The 21,362-nt window shown below is 45.4% G+C and overlaps 2 protein-coding genes across 24 annotated transcripts in view; one reads left to right on the top strand and one right to left on the bottom strand.

The window, feature by feature from the left end:
- RAD52 (RAD52 homolog, DNA repair protein) overlaps positions 1–7,712 on the bottom strand; it is a 95,914-nt gene extending 88,202 nt beyond the window's left edge. For 5 of the 9 annotated variants that reach the window (XM_029599925.1, XM_029599927.1, XM_029599922.1 and 2 more), the window contains exons 1-2: positions 7,468–7,619; positions 4,046–4,153 (exon numbers count right to left, since the gene is read on the bottom strand). In XM_029599925.1, coding sequence (XP_029455785.1) covers positions 4,046–4,135 — 90 coding nt within the window. In that variant the 5' untranslated portion in view covers positions 4,136–4,153; positions 7,468–7,619. Of the gene's footprint in view, positions 1–4,045; positions 4,154–7,467 lie in introns of all 9 variants that reach the window. The other 4 variants (XM_029599930.1, XM_029599923.1, XM_029599929.1 and 1 more) reach the window with 3 other exon arrangements.
- Positions 7,713–7,794: 82 nt separating this feature from the next.
- Positions 7,795–21,362, top strand: part of ERC1 (ELKS/RAB6-interacting/CAST family member 1) — a 1,001,239-nt gene continuing 987,671 nt past the window's right edge. For all 15 annotated transcript variants that reach the window (XM_029599916.1, XM_029599915.1, XM_029599914.1 and 12 more), the window contains exon 1: positions 7,795–7,969. The gene's annotated coding sequence lies outside the window, so the exon portion shown is untranslated. The remainder of the gene's footprint in view (positions 7,970–21,362) is intronic.

The raw sequence follows: 21,362 nt of genomic DNA, 5'->3' as shown, positions 1-21,362 counted from the left end.
TCCTTTTCCTTCAACTGGGCAATCTGGTAATGAACTGGGAAAATGGTGAATGGCGCCTGTGCCCTTCCCTTATAAAATTCCCCAGCTTAGATGGTAGAAATGGCATTTGCGCGCGTCCGTTTAAAATTGCGTGCACATGTACGTGCGGTCCAGCCTATTTTATAACATGCACGCATATGTTATAAAACGGATGCATCTCTGGATGTGAGCTGGAAAACGCCTGCAATCCTGTTTAAAAGTTACTAAGTGCTTACTATAGCTTTAACCATGTCAATTATCCCACTTTTAACACTTTCCATTCTAATATTACTTTTTGGTTTAGAGCAGTGGTTCTCAACCGGTGTCGCGACACACCAGTGTGTCGCCAAGAACACAGATGTGTCGCCAAGAACACAGATGTGTCGCCAAGAACACAGATGTGTCGCCAAGAACACAGATGTGTCGCCCTCCGCCCGGGCTTAAAATGCTGTCAGCCTGGGCGGAACACGGCAGAACAGGTGGCGTCAGCGGCGCCGGCATGGTCTCTTCTTCCCGCCCCCCCCCCCTGCGGCCCGGAAGAGGAAGTGGTGAGCATCGGGTGCATGCGCGGGAAGAAGAGACCATGTGAATGTGGTCAGCATTGGCCCGAAGAACAGAAGAGACACGGCCGGAGAAATGAGCAGTGTGCCTAAGAGAAAAATGAAGAACGTCAACCCCCGTGGCCGATGGGACTCCTTGCTCCGTGCGAGAGCTGAAAATGAAGGTTAGGGGTGGGAGGAGGCTGCTGCTGCCGCTAGTTCTGGGGAGGGAGGGAGGGAGAGTGAGTGAATGAGCAAGCAAGCATGTGTGCTCGAGATCCTGAGTGTGTGAGTGAGATAGGCTCTCAATCACACACATACATGCTATCTGTGATTGAGAGTATGAATGTAAGTTTACAATTGGGAACCTGTATGTGTAAGTTTGTGATTGAAAACCTATTTGTGTGAAAGAGTATGTGTGTGTATGATTGAGATCCTTTGTGTGTGAGAGATCATGTGTATGTATGATTAAGAGCCTGTGTGTATAAGTAAGAGAGAGAGCATGTGTGTCTGTGTGTGATTGAGAGCTGGTTTAGGTGAGGGAGCATGTGAGTATGTGATTAAGAGCCTGTGTGTAAATGAGAGAAAGGGAGAGAGCATGTTTGTAAGCATGTGAATGAGAGTCTGTGTGTGAGAGAAAAAGACATGTACGTGTGCAATTGAAAGCCTGTATGTGTAAGCGTGAAAAGATAGACAGCAAGTGTATAAATGTTTAATTAAGAGCCTATATAACAGGCCGATACAGTAAGGAGCGGTAGGAAGAGCTGCGTTAGTGCCGGGTGCACCCGCGGTTGCCGCACGCACAGTCCAGCTTACCTACCGCTCGATCCTGTATGTAAATAGCTTGCAAATGCAAGTTGCGTCTAAGAAGCGTCCGTGAAGCGTTAGGCCCGCGCAACCCATTTTACTGTATAGAGCACTATACAGTATCCTGGGTGCGCTGTCCTAACGCTTCACGGACACGCTGGTATCTGTCATTTCAAATGTCAGGTACCAGGAAGTGGACGGTTCTCCTACGCTTGGGATTGTCAGTACTCTCTCCCCTCCTCTCGAAGCAAGCAACGAAAATAGAAAGAAAAAAAAAATTCGAAAAAGCGAAAAAAAAAAAAAGCAAGAGAGAGGGGAGAGAGGACAGGCAATACTACGCTCGGGATTGCCAGTCCTCTCTCCCCTCCTCCCGAAGCAAGGCGCGAAAAGCAGCCTTGCTTCGGGAGGAGGAGAGAGAGGACTGGCAGTGTAAAGCAACGAAGCGACTTAATTTTTTTGCAGCCCCCCTCCGGAGACTGACATCGGCGACGACGGATGCGGCTCCTCTGCCTCCAGCTGCCCGCGAAGATGGACGCATCGCACGGGCGAAAGCGGCCCCTGTGCGTGCAATTGGGCCGCTCAAGGTGTGACGTCACGACTTTTCTCTCCCCTCTCTCTCTTGCAACTTTTTTTTTTCGCTTTTTCCCCACTTTCATTGCTTCGGGAGGAGGGGAGAGGACTGGGGCTGCCCTGGAGACCAGCACCCATGGACGCGGCCAGGGCAGGTGAGCGGGGGCTGGGGGAAAGTTTGCCGCCTACCCTTACCCCTGCTTCTAACGCAGGGTTAAGGGTAGGCCATAAGTTAGCAGGTTAAACGCGCGGCAAAACGGCAGGGTAAAAAAGCGATAGTCGGGGCACGTGTTACTGTATGGGAGGGAAGGGGTTACCCGGTGATTTAAGGACACGGTAAGAGTAGGTTAAAGGGGATAGTGTATCACGGGTTGGACTAACGCGGCCGCACTTTACTGTACTGACCTGTAAGTGAGAGAAAAAGCATGTGTATATGTGAGTGACTGAGAGCATGTGTGTATAGGTGTGTAATTGAGAGCCAGTGTGAGAGAGCGCACTGGTATGTAACAGAGAGAGGAGAAAGTTCCAAGCAAACCACCCCTACTCCTGCTAATTCAGAACAACCTCAGGAGACCTGGATATCAAACGTTCCCAGGTATGCAGAGCAAAAACATTTTTGTATCCTTATTTTTCATTACTGGGTCTTTGTGTCCACTATTTTGAAATATTTTATTGGTATCTAGAAATTTTTTATGAGTTTTTAATTACTGGATATTCCACTCATCATTGTTTTGAAATAATCTGTTCTCTGCTGGCGTGTAGTTTCTGTGTAGGGCTCTATAGCAGCCTGGCTTCGTCCGTTTTCCTAATAGGAGGTGTATTGGTATCTTAAGGCCTGGTGTAATATTTCAGTGTTGCCTTTTCTTAGGTAAGGAGGTTACTGTTAAGTGCTGGAAATTGGTGCTGTTTTGGTGTTGGATGTTTACTATTTATGCAATTTCTGTTCAGACAGTATATGTATCTTTTCCTTGTGTCATTTTAAATAAAAACAATTACCGGACCTTTACTTTTTATTTCCGCTGTGAATTGTAATGAGCAGTGTGTCACACATGTGAGCGTGGCCTGTCAGGTGTTTCACGATGGGAAAAAGGTTGAGAACCACTGGTTTAGAGAAATGTTCCATTGTTGCTACCAAAATAAATTACAGAAATATAACAAAAGTGAAAAGAACTGAAAGCATAGTTATGATGATTGGAATATAGGACAGCCTTCTTATATTCGGGCCAATATCTTGAGAGCCCAGGCAGGGAATTACATTATTTTGACTGGAAATCGCTGACCAACCAGCAGGAGCGAAATGTGTTTGGGTTGGGAGTCGCACTATTTTCGACAGCCTGGAAGACAGTCTCAAGTCTTCAGCCAACAAGAAGACAAATGTGCTTTTCCACTTGGCTGCAATAAGATGAGTTAAGTTTTTAGAAAGCCTTACTTCCAGAACAAAAAATATCCTTTTCTAATAATCGGATCAATACAGTGTACAGTGAAACAGATTAAGCATGGATACAGTGGGTTGACACATTCGAGAGAAAAAGATATGCAGGTAGATGAAGACATGGAATAAGCAAACAATCTTTTCTCCCTGAGAAAACAAAATCTACGGCTACCCCTCATGTAAATTCTGAGGATTTATGTCCCATTCTATTTTCAAATATATATTTAGTTATAACAGGAAAACAGAATATGATTTTCAAATCTGAAACTAAACATACTGATATCAGTGGATCTACAGTAATTAGCGAGTGCCAGAGCCAAATGTGTATTTCACAATGGCATTTTTCAGTCTGAGAGGCCTATTTCCAAAACGTTTTCACATTTTGCCAGTGCAAAGGTTCTTTACTGTCCTTCAAAGCTTAAAATACCAAAGGACAACGTTTCCACATTACAATGTTCCTTGCAGTAGTTCTGCAAATCCAAAGTTTTTCTAATAAAACTGATGCGCTTATAAGCCCTGCTGTTATACTAGAGAAAATAGTTGCAGTAATGGGCGTGAACAGATCAAACCCCCAAACTCATCAGCTCTGGATATTTAGTTTTGTACTTCATGAAATATAACAAAAAAAGAAAAAGTACGTTAACGTCTCGGATGCAAATAAAAAACGTTTTAGACAGACCTGCCCAAAAAACACAGCTGGACTGTTACTACTGGTGAAGTTGTCTCTGCTGCTGGTTTGATTTCCACTGCCAGCTTGATTCCCAGACATGCCGACTCCCTTCTCGCTCTAGAAATGGAAAAAAAAAGTAGATCTTATGGCATACTGAACAGGGGCAGAAAGATAAACAGTAAATGATGAGGTTTTTTTTTTAAAGTTTCAATGTATGTAATGATTATTGTATTTTTTTTCTATTTGACCATATCTCACCTCGATGTCATAGACATTAGATGAGTAAGGAGAAATTACTACTTACTTGATAATTCCCTTTACTTTAACCTGGTTAGTACTAGTAAGAACAGGTCAATCCCACCGAATGGGTTATGCACCTCTGCCAGTAAATGGAGACAGAGCAAAAGCTGACGTCACGGCCATATAGTCTAACCCCGACATCAGCTCACCAGTATTCTCTGGAAAAGCCAAACTGTAGAAAAAAATCTGATTATACTTGAACATTATTAGCAACAGCCAACCATTCATGTTTGTCAGCCAACAGGAACACTGAGCTGTAACTGGTAGAGAAGCCACTTACCAGTTTTTAATGAAGAGTAGGAATCACACTCAACATAGCTTGCTCGAAGAAAGATAAACACAAATTCAAATGTTGGCAGCTGAAGGCGGGTCTGGGACTGACATGCCCTTAACTAAAGGAAAGAAAATTATCAGGTAAGAAATAATTTCTCCTTCCTTAGTGCTTAGGCAGGTCAATCCCAACAAGTGGGATGTACGAAAGCTAATCTAGAAAAGGGCGAAAGGCTGCCAGCCTTCCAGTCAATACCACCCACGCAAACATGGCATCCTCCCTAGCCTTAACATCCAAGTGGTAATGCTTGGAGAAGGTGTGCAAAGATGACCATGTTGCCACTCAGCAAATTTCAGCAGGTGACAACAAACGAAGTTCCACTCATGATACCACCTGAACCCTGGTGGAATGCAATCTAATCTGTTTCGGTAAGGCAACTTCAGCAGCCACATAGGCTGCTGTAATGACATCCTAAACCCAGCGAGCAACAGGCGACCACACTTCTGAACAGCCTTAGTCATCTCCAAGTACTGCAATAAATAGCGCTGAAGTCCAAGGATCATGAAAGGTGATACTCAGCTTCTTCCCTGTCTAAGGCAGGCAGAGAAATGGACTGATACAAATGAAACTCCAAAACCACTATTGGCAAAAAGGCGGGCACAGTCATAGTTGAATCACATCCGGAGTCATATGGAGAAAAGGCTTAAGGCAGGAAGAGAGCCTACAGCTCAGAGATCAGACGTGCAGAACAGATTGTTACCAGAAAAACTGTCTTCAAGGTAAGCAACCACAAGGAAAAAGTACACAGCGGTCTAAAAGTCGGACCTGCCAAAAACTTGAGAACCAAGTTAAGGTCCCACAGAGGCACCAGAAGGTGCAATGGGGGGCAAAGATGCTCAACTCCCTGCAAGAAACGCAAAGGTCCTGATGGGAAGGCAAAGGCCCTCCAGTGACGCTCCCCCTATAACAAGCAAGGGCTGCAACTTGAACCTTCAAGGTGTTAAAGGCCAAACCCTTAAGCAAACCATCTTGTAAAAGTTCCAGAATGAAAGGAATATCCACCATAAGTGGCTCAAAGACCCTCCAAACTCTAACATAGGCTAGAGAAGTAGAATATTTCTGGGCCCTAAGAAAAGTGGAAATTACCACAGGCAAAAAACTCCGCTTCAACAACTGAACCCTTCCGATGGCCAAACCGTAAGACAGAATCTACCTGGATTCCTCATGCAGAATGGGCCCCTGACGTAACAGATCTGTCTGAGACAGCAGCCTGAGGGGAATGCACATCAGAAGCCTCTGGAGATTGGCTCAATTCTGAGCAGCTAAAATGACTGTTGGTTTGACTTGCAATCTTCTGAACCAGCCTGCCTATCACAGGCCAGGGCGGAAACGCATTCAGAAGGGTGCTGTGTGGCCATTCCTGAACAAGAGCATCGATGCGCATAGATTTTGGGTCCTGCCTGTGACTGAAGAATCGTGGAACCTTCACATTGTTGAAGTTCACCAACAGGTCTAGATCAGATAGGCCTCAGCAGTTCACCAAGAGCTGAAAAGCCTCAACCGCTAGCTCCCATTCTCCTGGGTCAAAGCTTCTCAATACTGAGGAAATCAGCTCTGATATTATCCTTTCCAGCAACGCGAAAGGCGGATATGCTTAAGAAACGATATGCCGCCCACACCATGAGCATATCTATCTCCTCAGACACCTGCTGTCTCTTGGTTCCACCCTGATGATTGATATAAACCTCCATCAAATTGTCGGATATTATTAAGACTCTTATTTTGTTACAATGTAAACCGGCATGATGTTCCGACGAATGTCGGTATATAAAAATCAACAAATAAATAAATAAAATAAATCTGCGGGGGGGGGGGAAGAGACAGGACTATATGAAATATGAAATGGCTAAATAACTCCTTAGTCTTCCGCAACACCAACAGACCAACCTGTCCCCAATACTCAGCAACCTTAAACACACCCTCACCCAAACTTACCCACTATAACTCCACCAAAGAGCGAACCCTCTCCATTGCAGGCACCACACTATGGAATACTCTACCCCCTGACCTTCGACAAGAAACAAGCCCACAAAAATTCAAACAAAAACTAAAAACCTGGCTTTTCTTACAAGCATACACTTAACCTGCTTTTTAAACCCCCACTCCCCCCACCACTTGCCAATATCCGTAAACGATTTAATTATCTGTTTTTGTATATAGCTTACCCCAACTCCCGTTACATATATAGCCAATCCAAAATCTGCAAGTTTCTAATATTTGGTAAACTTTTGTTATTATCTGTGTGTCATGTATATAGTTTCACCCCCTTGTTTCTCCCCCCTGTAGCTACAACTCACTGTTTAATTCCATTGTTTTCTCTGTAAAGCATATTTTACTATTGTTATGTTTTAATGTAAACCGATGTGATGTATCTAACGAATGTCAGTATAGTAAAAACTTTAAATAAATAAATATGTCCAGGTCAGCTTTTGCTCCTCCATCTGCTGACAAAGGTGCATAACCCACTCGTTGGGATTGATTTACCCCAACGTTAATAAATCAAGTTTTAATAAATAAATACCACCCATTTCTCTAATCCACTCGAACCCCCACCCCCAAACTAATGTAGTATCAACCTCAAGCTAATCTCAAATTAATTTTGTGACGGCCACCAATACCTGTCCAAGCCATTCCAAATTAACTTAGTTATGATCAACGAAGCAGAACACAATTCAACACAAACTAATCTAGGTCCAGCCAACAATCCATACTCAACCCACCAAGTCAGAAATAACAAAGCGCAGCCACTGGTAACAGACTTTAAATTTTACAGCCTACATTATAATTCTTCTGTTTTAACCTGCTAAGATGTTAATGTGATCCAATGCATTTCTCCAGGGAACTACGGTAGTATTGACAGTTCACCAGCAGACGACGACAAGACCATAAATTTGAAAAAATTGCGCATACTTTATCAACTCCTCCAATTCCAGCCCACAATCAGCTTGCGAATAGGAACGTCGGGACGCAAAGGATGGCGGGAAGCGAGTTCTGGCGCCGGCGCAGCAGCAGAACGTTCAGGCGGGCGCACGCGCGGGAGGCCGCGGCACAAGGGCGGGGTTCCAAAGGCGGGGCTGCAGGCGGTGTCGTTTTCGCGTGCGCCGGTGACGTCGGCGCAGCAGGAGGCGGGGCGCTGGGGCTCCAGTCGGGTGTGGGGGGAGTCACGGAGCTTGGAATGGGGGAGAATCTAACCTGGGGAACGCGTACGTCACCGGGTCTTTCCTAGAGCTCCGCTGCTTGTGCACGAGAGAGAGACTACCCTCTTCCATCCCACTGCCCCGCAAGGGACTCAGGCACGGCGGGTAAGGTACTCCCCTCCCCCCCCCTTCCACCCCGGACGCGGGTAAAATGGGGACAGGCTTGAAGTGCGCTGGCTGTCAGGGCCCAGAGGCGACCGGGGGGCTGCGGGCTCTCTCAGCGGGTGAGGAGGGGAGGTTTAGGAGGGAAGGGCTCGCTCTCTTTCCTGGAGATGGTAGCGTGCTAGCCTGTCACTGCAGCCTGCCTGCCTCTGGGAAGGAGATTCCCCACTTGGGGCTCGCGGTGCCAGTGTCTTCCTCACCCGGTGCAGTGTGGCTGTAGGCAGACGACAGTCTGGCTCTGGGTGTTGGGCGCTGCTGGGCTGCCTGAGGCACATCTTTATGCTTTGACTGAGTCTTGGTACCAGAGCGTCTGGCAGTGCCTGCCTTGCTGGCTGCACCCCCTTTTCTCGTTGACTGAAGGATTTTGGAGCTGTGTGCATGTATGTGGATATATTATATTATATATCCTATCTATATAACTATCTTCTATCTTATCTATATGTGTGTGTGTGTATATATATATATATATATATATATATATATCTCATTTTTTTTAAATCAACAAGTACTAATCGGCTTTATTGCAAGATGGACCGCAGCAAATGTGCCACCCGTTCCTAGGCTCCAGGAATAATAATCCCTGGTGAAAAAAGGCCCTTGGCTGCACTGTGGACGCGAAGGCCATGGTGGGTGAGGGATGCTGTTAACAAATGGTTAAATGACTGGCCAGGGGCGCAGCTGGCTGTTATCCTAGAGTTTAGACGATCCTTATCCTCTGGTGATTTGGACTAGGATTTTTGCATTTGGCAGGTGTGTTTTTTCCTTGCCTGAGCCAGAATTTTATTTAAGGAGCTACCGGTATCCTTTGCAGAGGTGCCTATAAAATAAAATTAAAAAATGTAGAAGGAGCCAATGGCTACTCACTAAATTAGGTTATTTCTTGCATTAATGCTTGTGCCTCCTTGATGGACAGATGTGGCAACAGAGCTTGGTTGCTGAGATACATTTTTTTTTTTTTTTTTTGCTATTTTGGCAGAGTGAACTGTTTTGAAATGGGAGGCCCAATAACAGCACCTGATAAGCTTTTATCAGAGAATTGTTCTGAGTAATAGAATAAGATAACTCATCAGTGGTTTTAGTTTTAGGATTTTTTAATGTGCATTTCTAGTATATTGTGGTTGATAGTCATAATTTATTATATTATAATATGGAGTTATAACTTCTCATGAGACTGTTTTGAGTAAAGGAAGTGAATGTGCTTAAAGGTCTGTGTTGTGAATGGATGGAACATGATTTGACTTTTTGCTCTTACCCTGTGAAGCCTGTTCAAAATAATACAGGTGATCTGTTTTGGGGAATGACATGCTTGTGATTATAATAAATACAGCTATTGCAGACTCTGAGAGTAAGCTGAGTACAGATGACTGCTCGTGTAAGGTATATGACATTAACAAAATTTAACTGATTATTTTTAACCATTATTAGCTGTCATGATTTTATTCAGTCAGGTTTGTTAGCCCATGGGACAGGTGAGAGAATACAAAGGAAATATATATTGGAGGAAAATAGGTGTGGTTCAAGCCTTGATCATAAAGAATACACACAGTAACTTGAGAATTAAACTGTAATATCAAACCAGAAACTGCATTTTGTGAGACAAGCTAATGGATAGAAAGCATAACAATTTGCTTTTTAAAATCATGTAATTAATCATATATTAGCATCTTGGGGTTGGTTTTTTTTTTATAACTATTGTCAGTTGTACAGGCTAAAATTTCTGCCTGTATCTGATAGTATAGTAAAGAACACATTAGCAATTGAATGCTAGATAGGTGATTTCTAGAAAGCACAGGACACAAAGCTAGCTGTGTGGAATAAGAGGACTTGTGCATGCAGGGATCATGTGATGTCTTCATTTCAGGATCATTTAGTGTTTGTTTTGTTAATGCTGGAATAAAAACAGTTGCAAATTTCAGCTTTCTTCCCTCTTCCCCCCCCCCCCTTTTTTTTTTTTCTTGATGAAACTATGATCAGGTGAGTAGTTAGACTGAAGAGGTTTGTAGTGGACTGAGCTAAAACAGGAAACCGAGATTTTCGAACTCTGCATTGGAACAAAAAGCACGCATAGAGTCTACCTGCAGTCTTTGCATTAATTTTAAATGGGAAATTATGCAAGGACTTTCACTTTACAACTTGCTTTGGGTACAAAATATGCGTGGACGTTTGCTCCTGCTTTTTCAGTGAATAGAATTTTGCTGGCACTGTCCGTGTGCATTTTTCCTCCCCTGAATTAAATGCCCCTGTTACCTGTCACTGGACTTTTAGCCAAGAGGGCAGACAATGCAGCCACAGTAGATGAAGAGGGAAAACTAAAACTTATGCTTTGGGAAGAAGGAAGCATGTGGCTCAGTTCTTTTGCTGCTGGTACTGATCAGATGGCATTTTTGAAAGGTATTTTTGGTTATAAAATTCAACGTGTTTGTGTATGTTTTGGTATATGCTTCTCACAGTCTTGCTTGGGTTGGATTAGGGAGTTAAGAAGGATTGACACTGCTTAGTACCAGGATGGGAGACCTCCAAGGAACACTGGCTATTGTAAGAGTGTTGGCTCAGTAAGGAGTGATCTTCTCAACTTCACATGGTGTTGGTGCTGATACAAACATAAAAAATAATGCTACCATTCAGTAGCTCAAAAAGAAGCCATGTATGAAGCAGGAGAAATCTTTGTATGCTATTGTTACGAGTTGTGAAGCCAAAAAACTTCCCAAAGTCCATTTGGCACTCTAAAAGGGAAAATATTGTGTTTGTGATTGTGGACACTATTTGCCATTTTTTCTGAGAAATGAGGGCTTAGTGAAATTTTTCTTGGTTTAGTACCGAGGCCTCGAAGTTTGTAACATAGGTTTGTAAGGAATCTCTTAAGGTACCTTACATACTTTAAGTGCTTTTCTTTTTTTTTTTTTTTCTGGGTGACTGGCTGATGAGAGCCAGTTTGCTACAGGAGGGTTACCAGGGTACACAGAGGGTAATCCAGACACTTGAAAGGCTGGGTTGGGTAGTAAACAGAACCAAAAGCAGTTACAGCCTTCGCAAACCTTAGTATATCTTGGGGCAAGGTTCGATACCAAGGCAGTGAGAGTTTATCTGATGGAGGAGAGGCAAGAGAAGTTACAGCAGTAGATAAAGAAATTGAGGAGCACTCCTTCTCCACGAGCATGGTCATATCTTCAGGTGCTGGGGTCAGTGGCGGGCTTTGATAGAGATGGTACGATGGGCAAAAGCCCACATGAGGCCGCTACAGCAGGCTCTTCTATCCAATTGGCCTCTACAGAGTACGGCTTTTGACAGGAGAATAGTCATGACAGAGCACTTAAGGAGAAGCTTGGTCTGGTGGGTATTCACTACCAACCTGTCCAAAGGGTCCAGCTTAGAATCCTCGCAATGGATAATGGTGATGACTGATGCAAGCCTCCTAGGATAGGGGACCCATTTGCCAAGGTCAGGTAGCATAGGGAACCTGGCCACGGCAGGAAAGGTCATATGCAATAACCCTTCTAGAAAGGGCAGTCTCAGAACTGCTAAACAAATTCTTGGCTGATGGGAAGACCATTAAAGATATTATCAAACAATGCCACAGCAGTGGCATGTATGAACAGAAAAGGAGGGACGAGGAACCTACAGCTAGCACAGGAAACAGCCAGGATAATGAGGTTAGCAGAAAGACGTTTGCGGGGCATAGCAGGCAGCCTCAATGCCCAGGCTGATTTTCTCAGTCATCAGACACTAGATGACTCTCACTCATCCAGCAGAGTGAGAGTGACAGGAAGCCTTCATACAGGTAGTATGATGCTGGGGAATCGTGATGTGGATGCTGTGGCCCACAGAGACCCTACCTTACGTCTTCCCACCATGATCATTGGTGGGAAGATTCCTAAGCAGAATAACTCAACACCCAGGGTTAGTGATACTAATTGCTGCAGATTGGCAGAGGTGACCATGGTATGGGGATCTAGTTAGGCTAATGGTAGCAGACCCTATCAGTCTCAGGGAGATAGGGGGCCATCTAAAGCAGTGTTCACTAGTCATGGAAAACCCAGAGAGGTTCTCGCTTACTGCCTGGCTAGTGAGAGGGATAGTTTAACAAAGAGGATTTTCAGCCCAGGTGGTTGAGATGCTTTGAGGTCACAGAAAGTGTCCACATGTAAGTCATTTTGTAGTATTTGTGGAATATTTGGAGGGTGGTGTATGCAGAGTAAGCTAGCACCTGGAGGGCAGACATAGCTACAGTCTTCCAGATTTTACAAGGGCTAGAGAAGGGCCTGGCCCTGAGTTCCCTGAAGGTCCAGGTATCAGCAATTGCATGTTAGAAGGGCTGGCTGAGAGGCAGATTGATAGTGGCTCATCTGGACTTAGCCTACTTTTTGAAAGGAGCAAAGTATCTAAGACCCCCATGCAGAGTTGGTAGTACCACCTTGGGACCTAAAGCTGGTACTAAGAGTGTTAGCAGCAGCCCCATTTAAACCCCTCAAGGAGATTTCAGTAAAGGATTTAACACTGAAGACTGTCCTCTTAGTGGCAGTTTCCTCAGCAAGAAGGATTTTGGAGTTGCAAGCCCTCTCATGCAGGGATCCCTACCTATTTTTCTCCAAGAAAATGGTAACCATTAGCATGATGCCTTCATTCTTATCCAAGGTGGCTTCAGGTTTTCACCTCAATCAATTTCTCTACCAGGAAATCTGAATGTGCAGGGAAGAGAAGGGATCTAAGATTTCTGGATGTCTGCAGGACGCTCCTGAGCTTTTTAGAGGTAACAAATGCTTTCTGGAGATCACACAAGCTGTTTGTATTTGCAGGAGAAAGAAAACGGGAAGCATTATCTAAAGTATCAATTGCCAAATGGATCAGGGAAGCCATACAGGCAGCATATATCATAAAAGGTAGATCAGAGCCCAGGGGACCTGAAGGCTCACTCGACAAGAGCACAGGCGGCATCCTGGACAAGAATGTAGGTCAATAGATCAGGTAGACATATGCAGAGCCAGCCACATGGTCTTTGATGCTTACCTTTTCGAAGCATTATAAACTAGACCTATATGAGAGGAAAGAAAATGATTTTGCAACAGGAGTTCTGGGTATCTTCCACCTGGGTTAAGGACAGTATAGGTGTATCCACTGGTGATGACTGGTCTGGCAGGATGTAAAAGAAGGTTCAATTAGAGGTTTACCTGCTAATTTTATTTCCTCAAGTCCTGATAGATCAGTCCAGTTGCCACTCTGGACACAACGAAAAGGGAAGTAGGGGACAGGGGAATCGGAAATAGAGGTGGCAGGGATCCACCAGTATAAGGTAAACAGAAGGTCAGGCTTCCAAAGAAGGTTCAAGGGGGCACAGAACAAACAAATATTTTCACTTTCTTTTTTTTTTCTCTTAAAAAAAAAAAAAAAAAGAGGGGGGTTGATGTGACAGGAAAGGGGCAGTCATGCAAAAAAAAAAAAAAGAAAAATAATAGTCCCTGGGGAAGGAAAGAACAAATTGTTTTTTTGCTCAAACAAAAAAAAGGACAAGGGGACCATTGTTTAAGTTGGGAGGGCAAGAAAGCATTGCCCCACCAGTAATTTAACTTTTTGAGATATGTAACAAAAAAAAAAAAATGAGGGGGGAAGAAACAAAATGGAAAATGAGGAAAAGAGTCTCTGGGAATGGGATGCTGTGGCAGAAGTCTGACTATGGTCCTTCTGCACTGGCTATGTAGGGCCAATCTGACTCTCTGCCGCCATCTACTGCTAGGAGGGGCAAATCCTGCTGGTGATGGCTGGTCTGGCAGGACTTGAAGAAAGAGAAAATTATCCGGTAAACTCTAACTGAATCATTTGTTATTCACGTATTGTACTGTGATAACCATCTTTAAGAAGAAATGTTAAACTGAGGTCCTTCCCCCTGTGGCAAGTAAAGATCCTATGGAAGTTTTTACAAATGTAAGGAAGTTAATCCCATCATTGTGGCTAAATTCTCACAAATGTAGCCTGCTGAAATACTCACTACAGAAACAATTGCTGCATCTCTTGTGAAGCAAAGAACAAGGTCTTGGACAAAATCTGCCTATATATGCACGAAAATAATAAAAATCCAGTTTATCAATAAGAAAACTAAATGGATATCTATATATAGAGATAGAAATGAGAACACTCTACAGTCTTTGGAAGCCCTCTTGTTAAGATACAGCATCTACTTTGTATATCTGAACTTTAAAATTGGCATGCTTCTGTGCCTTTGTGCCGTATCACAGCCAAGGCAGGAAACAACATGAGTAAGGTCTGACTTTCATAGTGGTGACGTTGCCTGTGATTCATGGAGAGCACTGAATTTTTAATTCCTTTTCAAACGCGTAAATGATGCAACAGAGCTGAGGAAAGTCCTGAAATAGATTTAACTACCATGGACCCATAAAACATTTTGTAGACAAATTTAGTACCTTCCCAGTTCATCCTTATCCCCACCATTCTGTTCACTCTGCCAGTTCTCCATCACTCTTCTATGGGGAAAGCCGTCACTCAGAAGTGCATGGTTGGGAGTGAGGTATCTTCAAAAGATGCTTTTGCAAGAGAGAAATTAGAGTATCTTGACAGAGAGGATGTAGAAAAAGCCGAAGTAGGTCAGATGGGTTTGTTATGCTTCAGAGAGGTGGATCCTTTGTCCGAGGTAGGGTTAGTGCTACCTGAGAGAGTAGACCCTCTCGGGTCTCTACCGTCGGAAGGCGAGGCTGGACTGATGCAGGGGTCGACTGCAGCTTCACCAATACCAGCCCCATTCCACGCGGGTTGAGTCTTTGGGTGCGTGGGGCTGGCTGGACCCCCGTGAAAACAATAGAAGGACAATGTTCAATCCGAGGTTGGAAGCCTGAGAGATGTTGGAAGCAGGTCCAGGAGTGTAAGCCAGAGGAATGGTCTGAAGCCGGTCCAGGAGTCTAAGCCAGAAGATCCATCCAAGGAGGAAAGGAGCGGCAGCTGGGACCGGGCAGGAAGACAGGAACAGGTTCGAGGAGGGCAGGCAGCGGTGCACAGGAAACAGGAACTCAGGAACTACACGGAACCAGGAGCCAAGAAACCAAGGCAAGGTCTGAGGAGCAGACCTTGCCTTAAATAGCAATCAGGAGGAAGAGTCCCCAGGGAGGGACCACGACTATTTCCTGTCATAGCCCCTTTAAATTCAGTGATCAGCCGTGTGTGTGGCTCTAGGAAGGCTCGGTGGGGAGGAGCCAGCAAGCAAGAGGAAGGCAGGCTGAAGATTCGGCCAAGTTCAGCGGCAGCTGGGACGGCTGCCTGCTTCTGCAGGCACTTCAGGGACAGCACATCTGCGTGGGTGAGTGGCCGGCCCTGGTTGCGGACCGCTGCGGCCGGCAGCCATTACAAGGTTTACTCGAAGAATGGGCAAATATGAATGATTCCCAATTACCTGAATCGGCTGCTAAAAGTTAGCAGAGCATGAACAGCCATGAAAAGAATTCATTGAGGTGTCTAAGTGCAAATACTAGAAGTGAGTAAAAAAAAAAAAAGTAAGATTGGAGAGTGTGGCTCTGAATGAAGATGCAGGCATAATAGGCATCTTGGAGACTTGGTGGAAGAGGATAACCAGCAGGATACTGTGATACCAGGTTACAAAATATATTGAAAAGAGAAGGCAGATTGAACTGGGGGTGGAGTGACACTTATATGATAAGGATGGCATAGTCAAAGAAGATAAAAAATTCTGCAGGAGACAAAACTGCACTGTGGAATCTCTATGGATAGAAATTCCTTGCATGATGGGGAAGTGTAGCAGGGGAAGGGTATATTATTGTCAACTTGTCCAGGATGGTGAAACAGACTGTTACATGGCAACAGAGAATAGACAAACTGCTAAAATTTGAAAATACAGTAATGATAGATTTCAGTTACCCCAGTACTGACTGGATGATTGTCTCCGCAGGATTAATTAGGGAGGTGATGCTTCTAGATCAGGGCTTCTCAGATTGGGGGTCGGGATCCCACATGAGGTCACAAGTGCCTCCAAAAGGTAGTGCTCTTCAAGCAACAGCATCAGTAGGTCCTATGGTAGCCCTGCCCTTGCATTAGTTTCTGTGGGAACAAGAAGCCCTGCATGAGGTGGGATCAGGGCTGCTGCAGGATTTATGAGCTTGCGCTGGCTCAGAGGCTCTTCGAGTCTTTCATCGCTAATGCTGTTGCTGCTTGCAGATCACAGTCGGGCTTTGGGACCAGCTGTGAGGAGGAGGGTGGCCGGAGTGTGCATGGGCCAGTGAGGTGGCCACTACTTCTTTCCTCACAAACCACTGAACCCTACCCAAGAGGAGAAAAAATATTTCCCCTGTCATTGGCCTGCTCTTTCTTCTCACCTGTTGTCTACCAACTTTGGTCTAGGACCCAAAGGAAAATGTTGCTGCTGGCCCTGGGCAGGGGGCTGTTTGAAGGGAGGAATCAGATGCAGGGCGGACGGATCAGCTGGAGAGAGGGATTGGCTGTAGAGGATGAGAGGGGAAATGACAGATAAACTGAGGGATGAATGAGAGGAGCTGGGTGTGACACGGATCAACTGGTGGGATGTGAGAGAGGTTGGAGGGGAGGAGGCGAGGTTGGTATGTGAGAGGGGAGATGACAGAAAATCAAGCGGTAGTTAAAAATAAATAAATAAATAAAATTGGCTTGGAAGTGAGCGAGGACCAGCTGAGAGGAGATGGGGAATGGAAGAGGGGACTAGCTGGAGGGGATGGAGGTTGAGAGGGGGCCAAAAGGAATGCAGGATAGGGTGAGAGTGGAGTGATTGTTGGAAGGAGACCACATCTGTGCTAATTTTGGTCATCCTTTGGGGGTCATGTGAATTTTCAACTGGTAAAATGGGGTCATATTGGCTGAAAGCCTGAGAAGCCTTGTTCTAAGTGCTGTAAATGATTGTATATGTAGCAACTGGCCATAGAGGCAAAAACTCACTGTAAAAACTTTTAAAAATATATCCAAAGCAGAAAGCCTGTGAGGGAGTCAGTTGGACCGTTAGATGATCGAGGGGTTAAAGGGGCATTTAGAGAAGATAAGGACGTCGCGGAAAGATTAAATGATTTCTTCGGTGTTTACTGAAGAGGATGCTGGGGAGGTACCCGTACTGGAGAAGGTTTTCATGGGTAATAATTCAGATGGACTGAACCAAATCACGGTGAACCTAGAAGATGTGGTAGACCTGATTGATAAACTGAAGAGTAGTAAATCACCTGGACCAGATGGTATACACCCCAGAGTTCTGAAGGAACTAAAAAATGAAATTTCAGACCTATTAGTAAAAGTTTGTAACCTATCATTAAAATCATCCATTGTACCTGAAGACTGGAGGATAGCAAGTGTAACCCCAATATTTAAAAAGGGCTCCAGGGGCGATCCAGGAAACTACAGACCAGTTAGCCTGACTTCAGTGCCAGGAAAAATAGTGGAAAGTGTTTTAAACATCAAAATCACAGAACATATAGAAAGACATGGTTTAATGGAACAAAGTCAGCATGGCTTTACCCAAGGCAAGTCTTGCCTCACAAATCTGCTTCACTTTTTTGAAGGACATGTGGATAAAGGTGAACCTGTAGATGTAGTGTACTTGATTTTGAGAAGGCGTTTGACAAAGTTCCTCATGAGAGGCTTCTAGGAAAAGTAAAAGTCATGGGATAGGTGGCGATGTCCTTTTGTGGATTGCAAACTGGCTAAAAGACAGGAAGCAGAGAGTAGGATTAAATGGACAATTTTCTTAGTGGAAGGGAGTGGGCAGTGGAGTGCTTCAGGGATCTGTACTGGGACCCTTACTTTTCAATATATTTATAAATGATCTGGAAAGAAATACGACGAGTGAGATAATCAAATTTGCAGATGATATAAAATTGTTCAGAGTAGTTAAATCACAAGCAGATTGTGATAAATTGCAGGAAGACCTTGTGAGGCTGGAAAATTGAGCATCTAAATGGCAGATGAAATTTAATGTGGACAAGTGTAAGATGATGCATATAGGGAAAAAAAACAAGTTTGCTTACCGTAAACGTTGTTTCCGTAGATAGCAGGATGAATTAGCCATGCTGTCATGCTGTCATGGGATCTGTCCATCAGGTCCGGGAGGCGGAGCTTGATAAAGCAGAGGTTAATTTTTGTATCCTCTGCGCCTGCGTGTGTGTGTTCCCGCGCAGGCAGAGTAACTTTCCTCAGTCTGTGATTAAGCAGGTACACGTCCGGTGTAATGTGATTGCCAGGGAGGAGGGCGGGTCAGCATGGCTAATTCATCCTGCTATCTACGGAAACAACGTTTACGGTAAGCAAACTTGTTTTTTCCCGTCGCTAGCAGGGCTGAATTAGCCATGCTGTCATGGGAGTCACAAGCTCCCAAGTAAGAGACACGTGGCAATCACTGGTCCTGATCCATTGCAGCTTGCAGGACTGTGTGACCCAATCGTGCATCTGATGACGTTTGTTGGTCTAGGCAGTAATGCCTAGTGAACGTATGTAATGAAGTCCAAGTAGCAGCCTTACAAATGTCTATGGGCTGTATGTTTCTGAGATGAGCCCATGAGGTGGCTAGGGCCCGAACTTGGTGAGCTCTTGGCTTGCTTGAGAGAACGGTATTCCTTTTGTTGTAGCAAAACTGAATACATTGAACTATCCAGCTGGATATGGTACGTTTTGACACTGACAGTCCTGGGGCCTTAGGGTCGAAGGATAGGAATAGCTGTGAAGGACGCGTGGAAGAAGACGTCCTATTCTTGTAGTAAGCGAGAGCTCTTTTACAGTCTAGAGTGTGAAGCAACGCTTCTCGAGATGATGCATGTGGTTTAGGAAAAAACGTGGGAAGCTCTATAGTTTGAGTAATGTGAAATTGCGACACCACCTTTGGCAAAAAGGTAGGGTGAGTTCGAAGGACCACCTTTTGATGAAAAAACTGTAAATATGGTTCATAATGCACTAGTGCTTGCAGCTCACTGACCCGTCTAGCCGAAGTGACGGCGACCAGGAACACCACTTTCCAGGTAAGGAACTTTATGTGTGCCGATTCCAATGGTTCGAACGGAGGAAGCATGAGTTGTTCCAGTATTAAATTTATATTCCATGGAACCGGCGGCTTGTGTGTGGGGGGTCGTATATGCAGGAGACCCTTGAGGAGACGGGTGAGTAAAGGATGCGTGGCTATCGAGGCCTGTTTATATGGTTTGTGATAGGCCGCAATGGTGCTGAGGTGCACTCTAATCGAGCTGGTGGCGAGTCCCGTTTCGAATAAGGTGTGAAGATAATCCAGTAATAACTGTGGTGAGCAGTCAATGGGAGATATCTTCTGGGCTACGCACCATGTGGTATACCTTTTCCATTTATATTGGTAATTACGCCTAGTAGAGGGCTTTCTGGATTCCAGTAGAATGCATTGAGCCTCGTAGGAGACCTGCTGCTCAGTTAGCAACCACCTGTCAATCTCCACGCTGTTAAGTGTAGGGAGGAGTGCAGTGGGTGCAATAGCGTTCCCTGATCCTGCTGTAGTAGATCTGGTCGCTGTGGCAGTCGTATTGGTGCCTCGGTGGAGAGGTGCAGTAGGTAGCTGTACCAGGGTTGTCTGGGCCAGGCTGGGGCAATGAGGATCAAGTGAGCCTTGTCCATTATGCATTTTTGAATCGTTCTGGTAAGCAAGGGAATGGGCGGAAATGCATATAGAAGCCCCTGAGTCCACGGAATGAGGAAGGCATCCTGCACCAGCCGACACTTGCTGGGACGAATCGAACAGAACCTTGGAAGTTGCGCATTGAGTTCCGTCGCGAATAAGTCTATCAATGGCGTGCCCCACCTGGCAAAGACACTGAGTACTACGTCCCGGTTGAGGGACCATTTGTGTGGGTGGAAGATTCTGCTCAATCTGTCCGCTCTCGTGTTTGCTATCCCGGGCAAGTAGGTGGCTTGGAGATGTATCGAATGCTGGTGAGCAAATTGGAAGGTGAGCAATGCTTCCTTGCAGAGGGGCCAAGAGCCCGATCCGCCTTGCTTGTTGACATAAAACATTGCCACCTGATTGTCCGTATATACCATGACTCGTCGCCCTTGCAGAAAGGGTTGAAACGCTTGGAGAGCGTTGCGAATCGCTCGAAGTTCCAGGAGATTGATTTGCATTGTCTGTTCTTTTACGGACCAGAGCCCTTGTGTTTCGTGAACTTCGAGATGTGCCCCCCAGCCTTTCCGGGAGGCATCCGTCGTCAGAACAGCGTCGTGCATGGGCTGTCGGAATAACGCTCCCTTTACTAATGTGGATGGAAGGAGCCACCAAGTTATGTCCTTTCTCATTTCCGCAGTGAGGGCAATCGACTGTGTGAGTGGCTGGGAGTGTTGACTCCATTGCCTCTTGAGTCCCCACTGCAGTCGTCGCATATGCAGTTTGGTGTTCGGGACTAGAAAATTTGCCGCCGCCATGTGGCCGAGAAGGACCAGGATTTGCCTGGCCGACAAGGTTGGCCGTGGTAAGAGGTCGCTTAAAAGGGCCCGCATCTGTGTTTGGCGGTCCTGCGGTAGAAACGCCCTGGATTGGGTGGTGTCCAGATACGCTCCTATGAATTGTAGGCGTTGCGTCGGCGTTAGGTGAGACTTCTTGAAATTGACCACCAGGCCGAGTTGGTGCAGGCAACGAAGGATCTGGTCTAGCTGATCGAGGAGATAGTCCTGCGAAGACGCTACCACTAGCCAGTCGTCCAGATAAGGAAAAATCATTATCCCCCGTTGCCGGAGATGAGCCACCACCACTACCATGTACTTGGTAAACACTCTGGGCGCCGCTGACAACCCGAAGGGAAGTACCCGGTACTGGTAATGTTGCTGTCTGTAAGTGAAGCACAGGTATTGCCAGGAAGAGGGGTGGATCGGAATGTGAGTATACGCGTCCTTCAGGTCGATGGAACACATCCAATCGTTGGGTTGCAGTAAGGGTAGGATGGATTTCATGGACACCATCTTGAATTTTTCCTTTTTCAGACACTTGTTGAGTTCCCGGAGATCTAGAATGGGTCGCAGGCCCTCCGATTTCTTGGGAATTAGGAAATATGGGGAATAAAATCCTTGATTGTGGGTGTGCGAGGGCAGTCGGACAATCGCCCTCTGTTGGCATAGGTGTAATATCTCCTGTTGGAGTTGTGGATGATCTCGGAAGGTCCTGACGGAGGGGACGTGTGGGAGATGCGGCCTGGACTGAAACTGCAACCGGTACCCGTGTCTGACTATGTCCAGCACCCATTGATCCGATGTTATCTGATCCCAAACTGCTAGTCGGGACTGGATTCTTCCTGGCGGGAAGGGTTGGAGTGATGGTGGCTGCAAGTTCAAAAAGACTGAGAGGTTTTCGGGGCAGTCGATT

Source organism: Rhinatrema bivittatum, chromosome 4, assembly GCF_901001135.1.
Source record: "Rhinatrema bivittatum chromosome 4, aRhiBiv1.1, whole genome shotgun sequence".
In the NCBI taxonomy this organism is placed as follows: Eukaryota; Metazoa; Chordata; class Amphibia; order Gymnophiona; family Rhinatrematidae; genus Rhinatrema; species Rhinatrema bivittatum.
Note: the sequence above shows the minus strand (reverse complement) of the source record. Positions and strands in the feature narration are given on the sequence as shown.